The sequence below is a fragment of the Rattus rattus genome, chromosome 14, assembly GCF_011064425.1.
Source record: "Rattus rattus isolate New Zealand chromosome 14, Rrattus_CSIRO_v1, whole genome shotgun sequence".
NCBI lineage: Eukaryota > Metazoa > Chordata > Mammalia > Rodentia > Muridae > Rattus > Rattus rattus.
This window is the reverse complement of record NC_046167.1, coordinates 18,751,530-18,772,671: the sequence shown is the minus strand read 5'-3', so window position 1 is coordinate 18,772,671 and position 21,142 is coordinate 18,751,530. Positions and strand designations below refer to the sequence as shown.

The following is a 21,142-nucleotide window of genomic DNA, read 5'->3' as shown; positions in this document are numbered from 1 at the left end:
AACACCAGCCTTCACCAAGTTCTAGGAAACAGAATGTGGACTACAATGGGTCGCACAAGACTAGCGAGGCAGGGAAGTCTATGCCCTGGAAGCCTCTGAAAGGGAACATCCTGGGGCCAATGAAATGGGTTAGCTGCAAGTAAAGGAGCTTGCAGCCAAACCTGACAAGCTGCAAAGTGTCCTTTGATCTCAAAGGACAAGTGTTGTGGCATATATGTGTGCCCTTCCCCCACTAAATAGATATGATAACATCTTTAAATACATAAATTCTGTGTGAACAGAAGGAAAGGTTCTTAATCATTGAATTCTATCTTAAGCCCTGACTTACTGTTTTACTTTTCAATAATTTACTTTTTATTCATTTTGCATCCCAATCACAGCCTCCCTCCCTCTCTTTCTCCCAGTCCTGCCCTTACAAATTTCTCACTCCATTGCCCTCCCCTTCTCTTTAAAGAAGGGGGAACCTCCTTTGGGTACCACCCCACCCTAGGACATCTAGTCCCTTAAGATTAGACACATCCTTTCCCACTGAGCTCCAACCCTTATATTTTTAAAAAAAACATATCGAACATTTGTACCTTCTTAACACATAGAGGCTATTTGGTTTTCTTCCTTTTATAAAATTTAATTTTCTTAGAAAATTCCCAGTGATTGCTAACTTTTTACAAGGTATTATTGGTACTTCATTTTTCACTATTCTTTTGAACACATTAAAATGAGATTGAAAGTAATTACTAGCAAACACAACTATAACAGTAATTTATAAGAATATGCCTCAATTTTCCTTGAAAATGTCAATTTTCCATTCTTTTACTCAATGGATGTTTTTCATGTTCTTGCATTTTTTTATTGAACAACTTAAGAGTTTGTGATGACATCATCTTGTATTTACTATATATGACCATCTTTCTTACCTTCTGTCCACAAGATCTGGCCATAAACAACCTCATAATTCTGCTACTGGGAACTATTTAATGGAAATTTATTCATGTATTTTGTATTATGTATAGCAAGCCTCAAACAAACCTCCCTCAAAATATCCATGTTAATCAAGTCTCTGGCTCTTTGGAATGGAATCCGATGAAGGCCGGAAGAGCCATTTGTCCTTTTGTTCCTAGGTGGGCCCCAAATTCTTTTCTTCTTAGAGAAGGAAGAAGGAAATTTTACAGAGAGAAAAGAGAAGAGGCAATGACACCCAGAGATGAGATTAGAAGGAACCTGCCTCAAGTCAAGGAAGACAGCCCCCACAGGGAGATGGCAGGAGCAAGGAAGTTCTTTTCTTACCAAGAGCCTCTGGAGGGTGACTTCATCAACACCTGGTTAGGATTCAGCTGTGGCATTTATTACAGCAGCCATAAAAACGAGTATACTACATATTAATGCTATTTTCTGATTCGGGTGTTTACATTTTACTTAGTATAGATGGATTAATTTTATTACATGGACATGAAAGCAAGTTAAAAAAAACAACAAGAACTCTGTATCTCTGTGCAGTGTTACATTAGATTTCAAAAGTAGTTCAGTGTGAGTAAAGGGAACCCTAAGTAAGACATGAGACCAAGAATCCCAAGCACATGCTCTCCCCGCCTCCCTCTCCCTCTCTCCCTCTCCCCTCTCTCCCCTCTCTCTCCTCTCCCTCTCCCTCTCTCCTCTCCCTCTCCCTCTCCCTCTCCCTCTCCCTCTCCCTCTCCCTCTCCTCTCCCTCTCCCTCTCCCTCTCCTCTCCCTCTCCCTCTCCCTCTCCCCCTCTCTCCCCTCTCCTATCTCTCCCTCTCCCCTCTCCCTCTCCCTCCCCCTCTCCCTCTCCCCCTCCTCCTCCCTCTTCCTCTTCCCCTCCCCCTCCCTTCCCCTCTCCCTCTCCCTCTCCCTCTCCTCCTCTCCCTCTCCCTCTCCCTCTCCCTCCCTCTCCCTCTCCCTCTCCCCCTCTTCTCTCTGTCTCTCTTTCTCCCTCCCTCCCTCCATTCTCTATTCATTGAGTTCCTTTTTTTTTTTTCAGAGCTGAGGCTGAACCCAGGGCCTTGCGCTAGTAAGGCAAGTGCTCTACCACTGAGCTAAATCCCCAACCTCCCCGCCCTCCGTTCTCAATTCTGACCTGCAAAGGCAAGAGGAGATTCACAGAAATTTTCTCAGCTGGACCCAGTGCTATAGGATTGTAGTACCTGGGAGACTGGGACAGGAGAGTCACAAGTTCAAGGCCATCCTAGAGTTCAAAGTGAGTTCAGAAACAGCCTGAACAATTTTTTTGAGATTCTGAATCAAAAACAAAACGTTTAAAGTCAGGTTGTGGGTACTGTTGATATAACCCAGTGGGACAGTACTTTTCTCATGTGTTCAATTCTCAGTGCGAAAAAAGGAGAAGAGGAAAGGGGAAGAGAAGAAAAAGTGGGAGGGAGGGAAGGAGAAAATGAAGGGGGAGAGAGGAAGGAAAAGGGGGAGAAGGAGGAGGGGGGAGAGGAAGAAAAGGGGGAGGAAGGAAAAATGAGAGGAGGGAGAGGAAGGAAGAAGGGGGAGGAGGGGAGGAAGGAGGGGAAGGGGGGAGAGGAGGAGGGGGGGGGGGGGGGGGGGGGAAGGGGGGGGGGGGGAAGGGGGGGGGGGGGGGGGGGGGGGGGGGGGGGGGGGGGGGGGGAGGAGAGGAGAGGAGAGGAGAGGGAAAGAGTAGAATTGAAGAGAAGAGAACCAAGCAAATACACTCAGTCCTTTCTCACTATTGATCATCTGACAAGCAATAGGTTGCATTGTGAAATACAGAACAACCTGTAGAGTGCCCAGGAAAGTAGGCTTCATCTGTAACAAACTGTATCCTTAGCCTAACCTACTCACGGGGATCCTGAGGCTTGTGGCTAGTGGGTGTCTTAATCAGAAGCACTGTTACTCAGTTTCAGAACAGAGAGCTAGAGCTGAGGAAGCAAGCCAACAGCATGGCCTCCTCTGTTCCTCACTCTAGTCTTCCCCCATCATTTCAGACGGAACATTCGCAAATACACTGAGTAGTTTAAGGATGAGCAAATGCCCATGACTATTGCCAAGACTCGTCAGTTTCTCTTCATCTTCACGACTCATCCATCGGTTTCCAGTTTCTCTCTAGCCATCATCCAGCCTCCTCCCATTCTGTGCTTTTTCTCCCTCGCTATATCCGAATTTTTCTCGTTTATTTCCCTTTGGTGTTTTGAGGCAGGGTCTGTACCTGTGGCTCGGCCTGTCTCAGCCCTTTTCTAAGCCGGCTACAATGTGATGCAAACCCCTTGGGGCTGCTCTTTATCGGCACCACACCCAGCAAGCTTTCTGAATTCTTCTTCAAAATTTTCTGTGTATGCATGGGGAAGCCATGTCCATGTTCACCTATATGTGTAACTCAGAGGTCAATGCCTTTCTTAAGTATGCTCAACCTTAGTATTTGAGACAGGATTTCTCACTCAATCTGTAGCTCACCGATTATGTTAGCCTAGTTGGCCAGCAAGCTCCAATGAGCTCCCTGTTTCACCCTTCCCTTAACAGTAGGATTGTAGGGAAAAGCCACAGCACTTGGTCTTTATATGCGTGCTTGGGATCTAACCTTGGGTCCTCTTGTTTGTGCAGCAGCCCTTCTTTCCAGCCCTTCTTTCTGAATTTCAAGGCGTGCTCCCTTTAGACACTGCAGATGACACTTCATCAGCCAGAATTCAGTCTGGGCTCATGGTTCGCTCTGTCTCCGTCTCTGTCTCTGTCTTTATCTCCCTCTCTCCCTTTGTCCCTCTCTCTGTCTCTCTCTGTCTCTCTCTCTGTCTCTCTGTCTCTGTTTCTGTCTCTCTCTCTCTCTCTCTCTCTCTATCTCTCTGTCTGTCTCTGTCTCTCTCATCTCTCTATCTGTCTCTCCGTCTCTGTCTGTCTGTCTGTCTGTCTGTCTGTCTCTCTCTCTCTCTCGCTCTCTCTCTGTGGTGTGTGTGTGTGTGTGTGTGTGTGTGTGTGTGTGTGTGTGTGTGTGTGTGTGTGTGCGCACATTTATGGAAAGTTAAATGCATAGGCTTTTGTGTGCCAATCAACTGATGGGGACGCATGCAGCTAACTGTCTGCGCAAACATATCTCCATCCAGACGCAGAATGTGCTCAACCCTTGGAGAGCTCCCTGAGGCCCCTTCCAAGTCAGCTGGCAGCCTGCCCACCATAAGGAGTGGGCCTGGCAGTTCAGTTCCCCAAACATGAGTTGTGTCTCTTGTAGACTTGGGCTTTGAGCTTTGTAGGAAGTAAGCATATATGCAAAGCTTCTTTTTCTGATGTTTCTGAAACACTCTCAGAATCATCTCATAACATGGCTGCCTGTGTTTTCTGGAATAGTCAGCATCGTATCCTATAGCACCATGTGATCCTGTCACCGACTCACCATAACTCTCTGCCTTACTTTCTTCTTTTATTATATGAATAGATTTTTATGACTGATATTATTCTCCTTGGGGACATATTCATTCAGTGCTTTTGGTTAAATTCTTGAAAGATAAAATTGCTGACTGAGAAACTAAGTGCATGTTCCATTTGATCTAAAATGCAGACTTTCTCCAAAGAGACAGCAGCGTATGTAGCTTCACTAACAACACTAGAAAGTACTGGCCACTCACAAAACACATTCACCAACTCTAATGGTGGTAACAGTCTTTCTTTAACCAATTCCATCGGTTTTGTAGCATAACTCCCTGGTTCAGAATGCTACACACACACACACACACACACACACACACACACACACACATATTCAGTAAAATATATTTTCAAATATTTTGATTACTTTCTTTATATAATTTTTTACTAGTATATGTCATGTGCATGTCCTGGTCATGTGTTCAATTTTTTTTAAAGATTTATTTATTTTATTTATATGAATACACTGTAACTGCCTTCAGACACACAAGAAGAGGGCATCAGATTCTATTACAGATGGTTGTGAGCCACCATATGGTTGCTGGGAATTGAACTCAGGACCTCTGGAAGAACAGTCAGTGCTCTTAACCATTGAGCTATCTCTCCAGCCTGTACATGTTCAATTTTAAACACACATTTTACGAATATTTTCCTCTTAATATTATTGTCTATTTACTTACTATTGCTTTCTGATAAGCTTTCAATTTTTTGATGAAGGCTAAATCTATTAAAATTAATTATCTTTGTTTTATTAATTTCTGTTTCCACCCGTGGTGGTATTGCTTATGCTCCAAACCACTGTGACTATTTCTGTTTGCCACTGCTTTGGGAAGAATATGATCTGATCATCTTCGTTCATTCTGTAATGTGTCTTCAATGTGTCTACGGTATGGGACAGGGTACATCTCTTCTTCTCCCCCCCCCCTCATGTTGCCCAGTTGTTTTCTGTAACCTGGTATGTGTTTTCAGGTGTTCAACCATCATCCCCTGAGGACTTCCCTCCCCTGTTGGATTGCTGGAGCTTTATTTACTCTTAACTGAAGAAAGTCTAAAAGGAAAGCCATTCCCAACCCAATAACTAGACAATGAAGGGCAAGCTACAAACTCTTCTTTAACTCTCTTAAGCACCCAGGCAGAAAGCTTGGATCTGCAAGAGGCTAAAAATACCTCCAAGTGGCACTGACAAAGAGGGAAGAAATGGACACCACAGACAGAAGCAGTGAACACTACTACAACTCCTTAATGGCTGCGGTTGGGCTACTGTGGATAAAGGGAATTCCATTCTTACTTTCCACCAGGCACTCCTGAGGAGCAGCAGGTAGACAAGATGGTAGATTCCAGGTTGCGAGGTCGCATGTTGCAAAGTCACAAGGTCTATTACATTTCCAGAATCTTTTTCAAAGGATCCCTCTTATATCTAAGTTCTGTAAACCAGGAAGAAAGTTTTCTCGCCAGGCCAGAGAAGAAAGTCATTTCCAAGAGACCATCAACAAGACAGCCTAGTGTTCAAGGGTTGGGGGTGGGGGGATAGAAAAGCTCACAAAGCTCCAGTCCCAAAGCCCACATGCACAGAGATGACTGAAAGCCAGATCTGAAGGCAGACCGACCGTCCCGCCCCTAGGACCCTGCCCTCTTTCCTGCTTACCACCTTGTCTCCTGCCATGAGGGGTATTGCATGAAAGTTGAGAAATGTGAGCTAGATAGATACTGGAAAAGAAACACAAATAAACCCAGGCATCCAGGACCCCTAGTAAGCATAGGCAGTCAGAATCAAGAGTCTCTTGTGGAGTGAGCACTTTAAATGTCTCATCTTATTGATTAAACAAACAGGGTTACTAAAGCAAACTATATATATTATACATATTATATATTATATATAATATATACATATTATACATATATATTCACACATACATGCAGACAGATATACACACAAATAGACCTATACATACAAACATGCATGTATATAAAACACACACTAGACATAAACACACATACATACACATACACACATAAACACACATACACACTAGACATAAACACACACACATACTAGATATAAACACACACACACTAGACATAAACATACACACACACACACACACACACACACTCCTCTGCCAACACTCCAGCTGTTGTAATCCCTGGGCATAGCACATGAACATGTACCAAAACCACTAGTAAGGCACGCAAACAAACCCAACACAAACAAGCAAATCCTTTATTAGCTTCTCTAATTCATTAGCTATTAGTCACAATGTAAGGCGCACAAACAAATCCTTCATTAGCCATCTCAGTACTAGCACTGACGAGTGAAAGTTTAAATTTCAACAGTTAAAGCATTTGTAAACCTTTACCTGACACATCATATAATAACTGAACTTTTGTTTTTTTTTTATTCTTCAATGGAAAATTCATTATTTTCTGAGAGGCCAATACAAGGAGAAAAGGCACCTTGTGCTTTTGAGTAGAATTATCTGCAAATGACGAAGTAGAGGAAGAGGATTTGAGCTCGGAGCACCACGCAACAACTCACAAATGCTTTGTTTAAAAAATGATATTTTACAGAACAGTCAAGGAAACAAATGAAATATTAATTAATCCTCTGTGGGAGAGGTGATACATGGTTAAAGATGCTCCAGAAAAACAAAACTGACTTCTCGACCAACCGAGAGAATATTCATTGCCAGTATAATTAGGAGGCAGCATTGCAATTACCTTTGACCAGATTCGTAAGGCTCACTTTGGATTTTCTAGAAGAACAAGAAAATCAGAACCCACGTTACCATCTACTGATCTCTAAGCTGAAAGCTCTGTGTAATTACAAACTTCGACTTTTCAGCCGTTGGTTTGGCCTCTCGATGCAAGTAAGGGAACTTCAGGGTGAGAAATGAGGCAGCTCGGCCTAGAAGCACGTGAAGACACAGAACAAAATGGGAGAAGAACAGGGAGGTGGCGGGTGGCTGAGAAAATAGCCCAGGAGTTCCAGGGTGGATGATCTCCCTGTGTTCAGGGATATGTCACCACACAGACTGGCTTGTGTGGTGAGAAGATGGGGACCGGTGAAGGAGGGCTGCCCTCAAGGAGTGTACTGCTTCCCAGGAGAAAGGTCTGCGAGGGCTGGGATTTCAGTTTGTGACGGGCAGAAGGAGCTCTCGCTGGAGTTTTTGTTGTGTGATCTGCAGAGTTGGCTTCATTTTCCTGCCTCCCCTGTCAAAAGTATCAAGAGCACAGTTGAGGATGGAGAACTGTTTAATGAGGGAATATTGCCTTCGGTTTTACCACTTGTACAGACTCGGGGTTTGAATATGTTAGTTATCATCGTTTTTTGACGTGCAGACTCTTCTCTGCAAACCTCCACCGAGTCCTCCCGAGATGGGCATGCCTGGAAGTAGAGTGAAAGGGGTCTCCACTCACATTCCCAGAACCTCCTCTCAAAAGAAGCAACGCTTTGAGAGGCAGCAGTGTCCCCCTTAAACCCGAGTCCTATTACCAGGAAATCCCTTTTCATGCCTGACCAGAAGAAAAGAAACTCACTTCCAATGACCAGCATTCCATTTAGTACGCACAGAAAAAGCTCAGCTATTCAGGGGGAAGGGGCAGGAAGGCTTACAAGGCTCCAGTCCCACAGCCCACATGCCCAGTGGTGACGTAATATCAGATCTGAGAAACAGCCTTCAGCCCCTAGCAGTCTGTCTGCTCTCTTCTCTGCTTTTCACCCTGCCCCAGGCCACAATAGGTATGTGGGGATTGGGAAATAGAGCACAAAACCAGATACCCTGGATCTCCTAGTAAACAAAGGCAGCACCAGCCAAGAAGCCTTATACAATAGTTTGGGGATTGGACTTTGGGCCTTGTGATTCCAGGGTAAGCACTCTATCTGTGGCTCTCTCCTCTCTCCCCCTCTCCTGTCCCCTCCCCTCTCCTTCTCTCCTCCCCTCCCCTTCTCCCTTCCTCTCTCCTCCCCTCCCCCTCCGTTTCTTTTCCTTGTTTCAGATTTTTGCAACAACCCCATCACATCTGCCAGACTGACTTGGAATCCACTCATTAGCCCAGGCTAGCCCTGTGCTTGCAGTCCCCCTGCCTCAAGCTCTCAAACCACTGAGATTCTAGGGGCATTTCCATCAGGCCACGTTAAACCTTTCCTCTTCTTCAGACACACTGGCTGAGGTCAAACCTATAGCACAGACAAGGAGAGTTTAAAGGTCATAGTTTTCTTCCGTTCCAGACTTCCCCATCTCAAAGTCTCTGACCTCTGAGATTCTGTTACTTTGTTTTAAATCAAACACTGTCTGTATTACTCAGATCATATGCACAGTCCTTCCTAACAAAGCCAAGGGTATTTTTCCCTTCAATAGTTAATGCTCAGGAGTGCAAATGCCTTTCTCTCAAAACACCTTTGGAGCCCTGCCCCTCACCCCGTCTATGATCTGGCTTTTGCTTGCTGTGTAAGTTTATGTGTACCTGGGTCATCACAGGAAGTGAATAATCGGTGCTGAATGCCTAGTGCGTGCACCAGGAAGTCATAGAGTTTATTCTGCTTAGGATTCAGTCTATGAATGTACTCTACTTTTACACTAATTAATTTTTCGGAAAGTTGCAGTTTTGATTGTATCTCTATTATGTCCAATTAAATTCACTCTTGTAAAAATAAACTATGCAAATCTTCTATTTAACTGGCAGTGCTTTTAAGAGACGGGGAATTTCTTTTTCTTTTCTTTTCTTTCTTTCTTTTTTCTTTTTCTTTTTTTTTTTTTACATTCTGTGGGAATGTAAGGGAATGTGTTAAAATGATGACTAATCGTCTATCCACTAAGGCAAGTTTCAATATCTTCGTTATGACACCCCGAAGGATTCCCAGCCTCCTCTAGGCTTATTAAGGCCCTCACTTAGTCAGAGCCTTCTACTTTCACCCTAATCCTTTACCATGAGTTCTGTGGAGCTGGCTTTCATTCATAGATTTGATGTAATTCTCGCTTCCTTGGTTTATTCCAAAGTCACATGCTTGCTGCTAATTATAAAGCTCTTTTCCCATATAAGGGCCGCCCTGGGAAGTTGGTGCGACCTATGCATGTGTATCCTACAGCTATTTCTATTTCCTTCAGGGAAACAGAATTCAGGCACATAACCCAGTAAGGGACAGGCCTGCTTCTTTGTCAATAGGGTAAATGAAGACCAATGGTCACCTCCATATATTCCATACAATAGGCATTGTAAGATAACTTTTCCCGTCTTTGAGCTCATAACTATGCCTGCCTACAAACCCGTCAAGCCTATACATGCACCTCTTCAAGACTTTATAAATGAAATATGAAAACTCTCTTCAACTTATTTTACACGTTTGATAACTTTTAAAAGGATACTATTCATTAAATATTATTTTCGAAGTTATTATAATTGGAATTTTATTCAAAACTTTTAGCTGCTCTTTCCTCTCTCTCTCTCTTTTTTTTTTTTTTTTTTTTTTTGGTTTTTCCTTTTAAATGAATATCGTGGTGTGCTTTGGGAGACAATTCATATGAAAAAACAATTCAACCTAATTTAAATTGTTTACGCGACAATGGGAAAGCCTGTTAACCTTGGTGAGACATCTCGGAGACTGACTTCTAAAAGATAAACACATTTCTACCCCATTAGCAGCAGAATCTTCATCTTCTTTGAATTAAAACGGTGTGCATCAAGTAAAGGGATTTTTTTAAGCTGTAAGCGTCCAGCTCTCCAAGTCGGGGTGGCGGTGGCGCCGGGTCAGCGATGCGATCTTGATCTTAAAAGCTGCACTTCCAACTTAGAGTAGGTAAAATTCATTCCTGAGAACTGAGTGTATCTGACACACAGGTCAGGTAGGGAGCTTTTGAGATGCTCTGGCGTTTCCCCCTCAGCCTGCGTAGGAAGGGGGTATTTTAGTTTCAGGCTCCTGTCATCCTCCATCCCAGGGATCCAGACAGAAACTACCACACAGTGACTCTAGAGGACCAAGTCCCCCTGCTGTTCGGTCGTTTGGTCCCATTGCCACACGGGGACCTACGGGCATGTTTGCTCCTACCCCGGGGCACCTCTGCATCTCTGAGAACGGAGGGGACTCGGGACAAAGAGAGAAATCGGGGGACCAAGGAGAATGGAGGGCCAGGGAAGGATCCGGGAACACGGGCCACGAGCGGGAGGAATGAGGGGGATCGGGCATATGTCTGCTCCCTTGATTTGCTGGGTACCGGTCCGGGTGACCGGATCAGAAGGTGCAACCGGGCAGCCGGGCGGCGGGGACAGGTGCCCGGTTGCCCCGGCCAGGTTCCCCTAGCTCCGGCCGCTCCGGCCGCACTTCTACAACGTTAGGCTGTGCACCTCCCAGCGCCGACTCCTTCGGCGCGCCGTAGCCCTCGCCTTATATACCCTGCTAAAAATAGCCTGCGAGACGTCTTTCCAATCAGCGCAGGCCGAGTTCGAATTGCACCAATAGGAAGGCCTTTAATGGAGAGGCTCGGTCACGCCAGGCGGGGCCGCTGTGTGACCGCACCGGCGATTGGTGCGAGCTGACATCATCGTCGCGCAGCCCCCGGGACAGGAGCGGCAGGATTGGGTACCGTGGGGGGCGGAGCTCCAAGCTGGTCACGTGGGGGGAGGAGGAGTGGGGGGAGCCAAGCGGGGGAGGAGGGGGGAGGCTGGCAGCGGAGCTTTGAATAGGGAAGTTTTGCAGGGGTTACGCTTGCAGTCAGTCCGCTGTTTGCAAATATTGCGTGGGCTCGGCGCGCTGCGGGCTGCGGGAGGGTCCGGACCCGGCGTCCGATTGCAGCGCCATCCAGTTTGCATGAAACTTTCACCTGCGCTCCCGGGAACAGTTTCTGCTCCGACTCCTGATCGTTCACCTCCCTGTTTTCCCGACAGCGGGGACTGTCTTTTCCTACCCGACATGGATGTGCTCCCAATGTGTAGCATCTTCCAGGAACTACAGATTGTGCACGAAACGGGCTACTTCTCGGCTCTGCCGTCCCTGGAGGAATATTGGCAACAGGTAAATACGGATTTTTTTTTTTTTCACCTGCCCGGTGCGCCGAGGAGGGAGTTGCGCGGAGGAGCAGGCAAGATGGTGTGTACTTGGAAGTGCATCTTTTTTAATGATGATTAGCATTTGCCTAATTTAAAATAAAATAAAATAATGATCTTAAGATGTCCTTCTGCTGCCTGGAATGGTGAAGGCACTGTAGAGCGAGCCTTCGGGAGCGAGGAGTAGAGTTGTCATTTGTGTGGAGGCGAGCTCTCCTTCCCAGTACGTTTTTATTTCTTCGTTTTTGTTTCTTTTTTGCTAATTCCGAGCTTCCGAGCAGCATACACCTGAGGGGGGGACTCCAGATTCCTCTGGCCGATCCAGACCTGAACCATTGGCACAACTTTGGGGCTTGTACCAGCTCCAAACTCCACAGCTGGACCCTGTCATATGAACGAGCTTGCCTTGACTGCCAAAAGATTTGATTTAAGGATTTTGGTTTTGTTTTGATATTTGTACATCCAATTTTTTAAAAGTCTTAAGATATTGCTCGCGGAACGCAGCGGTTCTTTTTGAACTCAAGGCCATTTACAGTTTCTTTTTCTTCTGGATAATGTCTTAGCATTCACGTATGTCTGCCTTGTTTTTCTTACCTGCTTTTCTTGTTGACTGCGCGGCGGGTGTGTGTGTGTGTGGGGGTGCTGTTTGCACACAAGTGACTTGTCAGTCATATGACAATGAGTCCATTCCTAGTTGCTTCGGTTCTTACTTTGGGCAAGAAAAATCTCCAATTCCGGCATTTTAGTGGAACTAGAATTTGGGGCAACGGAAATAAAAGAAACACCCCTTCCCCCTTCTAAGTCTTAGGATTCTGTGAGTGGCAAAAAATATATATATTCTCAAACAATTTTACCATTGTCTTTAAAACCATGATGATTCCGTGACCATCTCTCTACCCTTCTGGGCTGGCTTTTTTTTTTTTTCCTCCAAGTGAATTAGCAGATGAAATATATTCCGTGGGTTTCACAACCTCCCAGGCTTTAAAACGCAGGGAAAGCGAAGTGTTGGCTGAAACCTCCACATGCCCGGCTTAATTGTTCACAATCCTCTCTGCCTTTCTCTCCCCCTCCCCATTTTTCCTCCTCAAAGAAGCTGCTCCCTGGGACGTGATTGAAATTGATCTTAGTAGTTTCCTTTAGGCTTTTGGGATTTGGGCAACTAGCCAGACTTGGCTCCTGGTCCCCTTCAGAGCCTTTTAAACTCCCAGAGAGCTTTGGTCAGGTCCCCACTGCTGCTCATCAGTATAATGGAGATTTTAAATTAGCCAGTTGATTAAAGTTTAACAAGATCCTCATAAATGTGCTCGCCATTTCTTTGGAACATCAATAATAGGTATCATCATCTCGATTCTTAATACTGTACGCACTGTAACAGACATCGAATTTTGTGGGGAAAGAGAAAACAAGCATGTGCGTACACACACGCGCACACACACACACACACACACACACACACACACACACACACCCCTTCCGTGGCTTGCTCATGCTTGCTGTGTGAAGCCGCCCACAGGGAGGGCTGAGGATGTGTGTATACTGTGATAGAAGGCACATTGTTAAGTATGCATTAGCCCTTTGGCTGGTGGTCCGTGCTAAAGATGGTCTGTGCCCTGATAACAAATATATATATATATATATATATATATATATATATATATATATATATGATGTTTGCAGTTTAATGCCGAAATTTCTGTCTGTAGAATAGGATACACAGAGGCACAGGCAGCCTTATATGGGCATGCAGGCAAAGCTAGTGAAAAAATCAGGGCCCACATAATTGAATCCTAAAAATCTTCCCTACCATTTTTCTCTTCCAGTGGCTAGAAAGTTTGAGATGGTGGGGAGATGGGGATTGCCGATCTCTGAAGTGTGTAGCTCCTTGAAAGGTTGGTCTCAGGGCTGGGGAAGGAGCAAGCACTCTGTCCGTGGCACACTGCATGTACATTTGAGCCGAGTTCTTATTTGGCTGCTGGTCAGAATTTCAAAAGGAAGTCTCCTTTGGCATTGCGTGAAAGAAAAAGGAGTGATGACTCATACTGTTGTACCCTTGGCCAGGAGATAAAGTCCTTGTTCATTGTGGGACTCCCAGAAGGGCCAGGGAGTAATTTCCCCCTTTCCATTTTTTACAATAGCAGATGGCCATTCTGAAAGAATTCATTTCTGTTGTTGAGGTTTCTTGGTTCTCTCTGGCCAGTGTGAAGAAATCATTAAAGTTTGGTGGTATCCACAGTCCGGCACTTGGGAAATGACATTTAAAAACATACATGTGTATATGTATATATGTATATATATATGTATATATATATGTATATATTTGTATAATCTCCTAGGTCTCAGCTACACAGCAAAATGAGAGGTTTCTTTTCAGATCTATATCGATGTCTGTGAAGTGGATACAGACAGATATCTGCTGTCTGTATTCTGACTACAGTCCAATATTGCCAGCTGTGCCCCCCAAGGGGGGTCTTCAGACCACACCGTGAGCTGCGAAATCTTTCTGACCTGCTGTGTGGATCCTCCTGGATGGTGGATGGCTGGGGCTCTCTCACTGATGCTCCTAGTTCTAGAGAATGTCAGAGGATCTGGTTAAACCTGTTAGGTTGGTGGGAGGGGGAGTGATGTGTGTAAGGCTGGTTCTCTTTGTGTGGTTTACCAGGATCGTCATTAGAAATGTCAACACTTGTAACTATAACAACAAAACAGGCTTAGCAGTCATCACTCTTTGTGGCCATTGGTCCAACACTGGAGAAACCAAGAGAGGTCTCACCTTTGCTTTTCCTTCAGATTCCTAGAAACAGCCCTTCTCCAGCATTCCTGAGGAAATAGATTCCCATTCCAGAAGACTTTGTGACCCCCAGTACCCGACACAGAAATAATTTATTCGTCCTTTCTTGCATGTTTTCTTTCCTTTTTTTTTTTTTTAATTCCTGTGTGCTATCAGTTCCACTTTCAGTGGCCGTAACAGTCACGTGCCTTCTTGTGGTTCCTTTTACACAGACCTGCCTGGAGTTGGAACGCTATCTCCAGAGTGAGCCCTGCTACGTGTCAGCCTCTGAGATAAAATTTGACAACCAGGAAGACCTGTGGACCAAAATCATTCTAGCACGGGAGAGGAAGGAGGAATCAGAACTGAAGATTTCTTCTAGCCCCCCAGAGGACTCTCTGATCAGCTCCGGCTTTAATTATAACTTAGAGACCAATAGCCTGAACTCTGATGTCAGCAGCGAATCTTCAGACAGTTCGGAGGAGCTTTCGCCCACGACCAAGTTTACCTCTGACCCCATTGGTGAAGTCTTAGTCAATTCAGGAAATCTGAGTTCCTCGGTCATTTCCACCCCTCCTTCTTCTCCCGAAGTAAATAGGGAATCTTCTCAACTATGGGGCTGCGGGCCAGGAGACCTGCCCTCACCTGGGAAGGTTCGAAGTGGGACCTCGGGGAAGTCTGGCGACAAGGGTAGTGGCGACGCCTCCCCAGATGGCAGAAGGAGGGTACATCGGTGCCATTTTAACGGCTGCAGGAAAGTTTACACTAAAAGTTCCCACTTGAAAGCACATCAGCGCACTCACACAGGTCAGTCCCCTCTCGGGGCCTGGGTGGTCAGCTGCTGGTGGGCGCCTGTGAATGGAGTCAGCGCTGGGAGGGAGCCAGGGCTCCCCAGGATGTGGTCGCAAGCAAGGAGATCCTCACCTCCTTAATTCTTGTCTACAAGGAATGGGTCCCCCCCCCTTTTTTTTTGGAGTTCAGAGTAGAAAAAGACTGGATGTTTGAATCAGATGAGTGGTTCATGCTTTCAGATTAAACAAGAGTCCAGATCACATTCTCCATGGACACCCAAACCGTCATCCACTGGGTGCTCATTCCCCGCTGTCCATGCATCGCGCTATCTCTCTCTGTCGTGTAAGTGCAGGCAGCCTGGAGTTTGCTGATGTTGAAACTGGTATTTTGAGGCCTCAGTGTAGCAGTAGCCTTGGCCAGTGGGCATTTACCGTGACTACCCCGTGTCCCATGGCTTTCTTAACTCGATGCCACCACTTAGATTCTGTTTGTTTGAAACTGTCAGCACAACATACAGGATAGGAGGGAGAGGATAACAGGATAAGTCATTGTAAACTTGTATCTTACCAAGACGACAGTCAAATTCTTTAGAGATGAAGTCAGGGCCCTGAAGAGGCACTGAGCTATGAGAGGATATGAGTGTCCCCAAACAAGACAGTTTTTGCCTTGGGTTGATTGAGCATTTTTTTTTCACTCAGGGATAGCATTTTATTCTGTTCTATACTTTTTTAATTTAGCTAGGGAGTCATGTCAGTTTTTGGTTGTTTGATCGCCATCTAGAAACTGATCCGAAAGCCTCTGAATGAGGTTTCTCAGAAACTCCTGATTTCAGTTTTGTAGAAATGTAGAAGGTCCCAGACGACTCATTCCACAGGGAAATGAGTAAGGAAGCAGATAGTGCTGGAGGGGGGCCAGTCTCCATGGAGAAAGCAATAAATCTCCTCCCCCAGCAAGGCTTTGGGTCCTGTGGGCTGACACCTCACCCTGCAAGTATGTCATCGGTCTGAGTAATTGTCATTGTCATGAGGTAACTTTGATTTCAGTAGCATGACTTTGTCAAACCTGGATCCCTGGGAGAAAAAAAAAAAGCCCAAGTGAGCCCTTCAGGCTAGGTTAGAGAAGAAATTATGGTTATGACATTTGCCAAAGGTACCATCCTGCCATTATAGCATGCGGTGAGAGGACTGTAGACTATGGGGACCATGCAGTTTATTGTGTTGTTGAGTCTTCTCCCTGCCCCACTTCATGTCAGTGAAGTCATGTGCTCTTGTCCTGTGTTCTTTTCCCAGGAGAAAAGCCTTACAGATGCTCATGGGAAGGTTGTGAGTGGCGTTTTGCAAGAAGTGATGAGTTGACCAGACACTTCCGAAAGCATACTGGTGCCAAGCCTTTTAAATGCTCTCACTGTGACAGGTACGTCAAGGAAAAAGAAGTGTGGAATCATGGGAATGAGGAGGAACCAGACCAGAGTAGGTGTGAGCAGTAGACTTTGGAAAGAAGGCCAATACTTTCCTATTACTCGTTGCCATTTCGTTTAAGTCTGAGGCGTTTGCAAAAGTCTCTGACACCTGGACCGTCTCTCTTAGGAAGCAGCGTGCCAGGTTTCTGTAAGAAAACTGTCTAGGGTTTTCAAAATGGCCTCCAACAGTTTTCAAATTCAAAAACTGAGAAATGAGTTCCTTTAGACTCCTTCTGGGATTTCTTAGGTGTTCTCTGAAGACTTCTTGAATTTGTATTCCTCGGCCTTGGGGGGTTCCCTGTCCCTAAAAGTATTGGCAAAGACTCAGAGGACTTGTACAGGGACCGTGGTGTCTTGTGTGCCTCACAATCCAGGAGGCAAAACTCAACTTCTTTGTTTCTGATTTGCCTTTGCAGGTGTTTCTCCAGGTCTGACCACCTGGCCCTGCACATGAAGAGGCATCTCTGAGGGAGCAGAGGATGAATCCTGTAGGCTAAAAGAGGCTTCCAGGCTAAGAGGCGGCCATGGAAGGAGGGATACCTGTACCAGCCAAAGCATGCCATTGCTTCCTACCCAGTTACCTCCAGAGGCCTCTCTTTGGAAGGTCTTTTGAGGGCTACAAAAGTCATGTCAGAAGCGGCATAGCACCCACGGTGCATGGTGTTTGGGTGACCCCGGACTCACCACTGGTTTCTAACCTTCTGAGAGGCTCTAAGCTTTTCGCCGTGAGCATGCGCACTGAGAATGTTAATGGGTGGGAATGACTGACTGTATGTTGAGGATCTATTACTGACTGTATGGCGAGGCAGACTTTTTTTTCCCCCCCTTGTGGTAGCAAATACCTGCAAGAGACAGAAAAAAAAAGCAGTTTGAATGTTTTGTGTGTGAGGAGTATTCCAAGGGATGAGTTGACCACCAATCATTTCCTGAAGGGTGTCTGCACCTTAGAAAAAAAACAAAAAAAAAAACAAAAAAAAAATAAATAAAAATTAAAATAAAAAAAAAGATGGAAAAACTTGGAGGGTGGGAGCGGGAACTCAGGACCCCATAGTGGCGAGTGTTAAGGGCAGGGGGAGCCTCTGTCCCCCTTTCCCGTGTGAAAGGACTTTCTGGTGTCTGGTGCAGCTATAGAATGTGCAGTGTGTCAAGTAGCTTGTACTGGCTACACGGAGCTCATTTGTAACCCCTTGTATAAGCTGTATTTACAAATAACAGTGGTCATTTTCCCTTACAATACAAACCAAGTCGTGCATGGTCTGGGGGAGCTATAAACTTTTAACCTTTTTAAATCGGGTCTCCAACCTTGATTCCAGTTAATAAGCAGCTATAAGATCCAATTCGTGTAGAATGATTCCCTTAAGCCATTTAGGCCTGGCAAGACACGACCTCCCCAACCCCCACCCCCAGATCCCAGATCCTTCCATTTTGTAACACTCCCCGAGTGCAAAATGATCTTGTGCAATGTAGGGTTGTATTTTCAAGGACTCAAATTTGGATTTACTTTTTTTTTTTTCTTTTTTTTTTTTTTTTTTTTTTTTTTGAGAATCTTAAGGTACCCTTGGAGAAATTGGACACATGTCAAACGTCTAAATGCTGGGGGCTGGAAATTACCGGTCTAATGTCACATTAGGCTAAGGATACAAACTTTTTTTTTTCCTCAGTCAGGTGGATCAAACCACTAAGCTTAGAAACCGTTTTTTCTCATGCAGCTATGTCTCTTATTTATGCCTTGAGGACTATTTCTGGTTTTCTAGCTGTTAATGCACTGTTGACCTTCATAATGGTGCCTTATGCAACTGGCCCTTCTGTGGGGTCAAATACAGGGAATGGGTGATGCATGCTAATTAAGGCTCTCTTTTCACCTGGCATTGTACTGTATCAATGTAAAATATGGACAAAAACAAAGAACAACAACGACAACAAAAAGAACACCTCCTTAAGATCCTCCACAGTGACGAACGGGTGAAAAGTCCTTTGACACGTCAACGTGTGTTCATTTCCAACAACTTGACTGTCAGTGTTAAAATGGGGAAAAAAAAATAGACATGGCAATTGAAAAGTAATTTTGCTACCATGAGACTCTTTTAAGAGACCTTGCACAATTGTATAGATCACACACACACACACCACACACACCACACACACACACACACACACACACACACCGGCTGTATTTATTATGTAACATTGTCACACTTATTAAAGATACAGAAGTATTAAACAAACAAAAAACCAATGTCAATATCTTGCTCAAAAGGCACAAGTTTTGAGTACCTGTCTAGCTATCTGTTGGTAATATTGAAAGTATACTGCTTTTTTTTTTTTTTTGGGAAAAAAAAGTGGATGAAATTTTTTTGTGTATGTATATTTGTGTGTATAGTATGTGTATGTGTATATATATATTATATATAGATAATATATAAATATTTTTTTAAGAAGAAACTAGAATGTTTAGCTAGAAAATTCTACAGCCTGTGAAGAAGTATTTCAAAATGGCCATAAAGGAGGTTAAAAGAAATCGAAAACTATAACCTAACTTTTATAGAGGCGTTATCTTTAATTTAATAATTTGCTGAAGACATTGTCGGCGTTGAGTCTATTCCAGCCTGCTGATTCTGCTAGTCATTATGGGCAAACCTGGAATAGGGTACCTTTGGCCATTCGCAAGGGGCATGAACAAAATACTGGCCAACCAGCTGGACTCAGACACACAAAGGTTTTGATTTTCCTTTCAGCCTTACTAGAAGATCTAACCTAAGAGTAAGCTGATTACAGGGGTTGTTTTTTAGAATACTTTTTACGCAGATGAAACTATTTTTTTCCAGCATGTAGATTCTTCCAGCTTTTTCAAGGAGTACTTTCCCGGAATTTGGCATACCACAGCGTAAACAGCTGATATTTCTGGTATTTCATCCAGCTGCTTGACTTTTTGGGTGTGCATCTTTACATAAAGGAGACCGAGTCTGGTTGGGCTGGTATTTCGTTTGATCTTCCTGGAAATGAGCAACGATTAAAGCTCCCTTAACTGTTTTTTTTTTCTTGTTGTTGTTGTTGTGTTGTTTTGTCGTATCTGGCCTGACGAATACATTTCTCTACGGAACTGGTTTCGTTTTGCTTAAGGGGAAAATGCACTTTTGTTTGGCAATTCAAAATCCTAGCACTTGATTTGCTGGGTTTTGGAAAACTCCTTTTTTTTTTTTTGGCCCTGCTGTGTGCTTATCCACAACAATTCCATTAAGTAAGAAGGTAAACAGAAGAGGAGGAGGACTTGTGCTGGCTTGTCTCACTTATGAAACACATAGATGTTGTTGGACTGGGTGGGGCTGGGTGCCGTATGTGTCAATGCCTGTAATTTTAATAATAAGCGAGTACATTCTGTTCAGGTGACAGCTGAGCCTCAATCAAGCAGAAACTTTTGCTTGAAATTTAAAAAAAAAAATTTCTATTAGTGAAATTTCTTTATTTCTTTTTTTTTTTGAAGCACCCTGTTATCTAAAGAATCTTTGTAAGATTTTTGTAAAATTTTGTTTTACAAGATTTTATTTGAAATTGTTTTTTGCGAGATTGTTATATTTCTGTATGAATGTATTTTTTATTCGAATAACATAAAAAGAATTCTTATCAGCATCTGGAGCCTGATTGTTTTTCTGGGGTGCGGTGGAGGGGAGAAGGGGGGGTTGTTAAATTCCTGCTGTGTTACTCAGCCTGGCTTCCTCCCCGGGAAATCACCATTGTGCAATTCTAAGGGCCATTTGCCTAGCTCGGTCCCTGCCTTCCTCTTCTTCCTACTTTCCACAGCTGTCTCTGGAGCTAGAGGGAGGCTTTTGACATGGCTTCCCCCTCCCCTCAAATGTCCTGAATGTGTTCCAAAGCCTGGCAAAAACAGCCCTAGGCTTTTCGGGAGTGGGGCACAATAGGAAAAAACTTGTTGCCTGTTTTTTTTCTTCCTGTCACTCAAGCCCGGGAGACTATTATGGTGCAGAGGACCCAGCACCATAGCTTGTCCGGTGCACTTCTGAAATCCCACAGATTTTGTTCACTTAGCTGGTAGAGCTGGGCCAGTCTTTCTGGATGGAGCTGGCGTCACACCTGGATGACTCCCATCTGGGAAGGACAGAAGCGACCAGCAAGCAGATGAAAAAGGAAGTCAGGCCAGAAAGCCATTCCCATGGACTCTGTGCAGACACTGGTTCCTGCTCCCAGAGTTCCCTGGTTAGTTCCCTAAAGTAGTACAGAGGCCTCTCCTCACATGATTTCGTGACTTAGGAAAAATGCATCATATAGTGAACGGTTTAAGAAAAAAAAAATTCCGCAACTTCTCTCAGAGCAGCGCCTTTTAGGAGCTTGAGGCCGCTGGTTTTACTGTGTGGACCAGTGTGACAGATGCACCTTGGAATCTGCTTTCCGATTCTCTAAGCCAATCAGTAGTCACAGGGTAAAATCAGTGAGTTTCTTCGGGGCTTCTTCAACGCATTGCCCTTTGATTCCCTAGGAAGGGTGGTCTCCATTTTAGGTGTGGTAGCGTCATTTACTTCAGAGGGGAGCTACATCTTGCTAGCTGTGTGGAGTTTACCGGATTTTTCTTATTTTATATATTTTATAATTAGGAAGGAAAATTTAAATGTGTGCCTACATTAGCAGCTTTTTTCTTCCCTTTTTTCCCCCTCTTTTTTTATTATCAGCAACTTGGATTGGTGG

The 21,142-nt window shown here is 44.5% G+C and overlaps 1 protein-coding gene across 1 annotated transcript; it reads left to right on the top strand.

Moving 5' to 3' along the window:
* The first annotated feature begins 11,053 nt into the window (after positions 1–11,053).
* On the top strand, positions 11,054–20,071 carry Klf6 (Kruppel like factor 6). Its single transcript, XM_032884428.1, has 4 exons — positions 11,054–11,394; positions 14,427–15,000; positions 16,275–16,398; positions 16,861–20,071. Exons 1-4 carry the CDS (start codon positions 11,191–11,193, stop codon positions 16,910–16,912), a joined length of 954 nt encoding a protein of 317 aa, XP_032740319.1. The 5' UTR covers positions 11,054–11,190; the 3' UTR covers positions 16,913–20,071.
* The last annotated feature ends 1,071 nt before the right edge of the window (positions 20,072–21,142 follow it).

Bases quoted from the DNA above. Each gene is read 5' to 3' on its own strand.
- Klf6 (XM_032884428.1), top strand. From the start codon at position 11,191: ATGAAACTTTCACCTGCGCTCCCGGGAACAGTTTCTGCTCCGACTCCT. The intron at 11,395-14,426 runs GTAAATACGGAT...CCTTTTACACAG, and splicing joins TGGAGGAATATTGGCAACAG to ACCTGCCTGGAGTTGGAACG. The intron at 16,399-16,860 runs GTACGTCAAGGA...TTGCCTTTGCAG, and splicing joins AAATGCTCTCACTGTGACAG to GTGTTTCTCCAGGTCTGACC.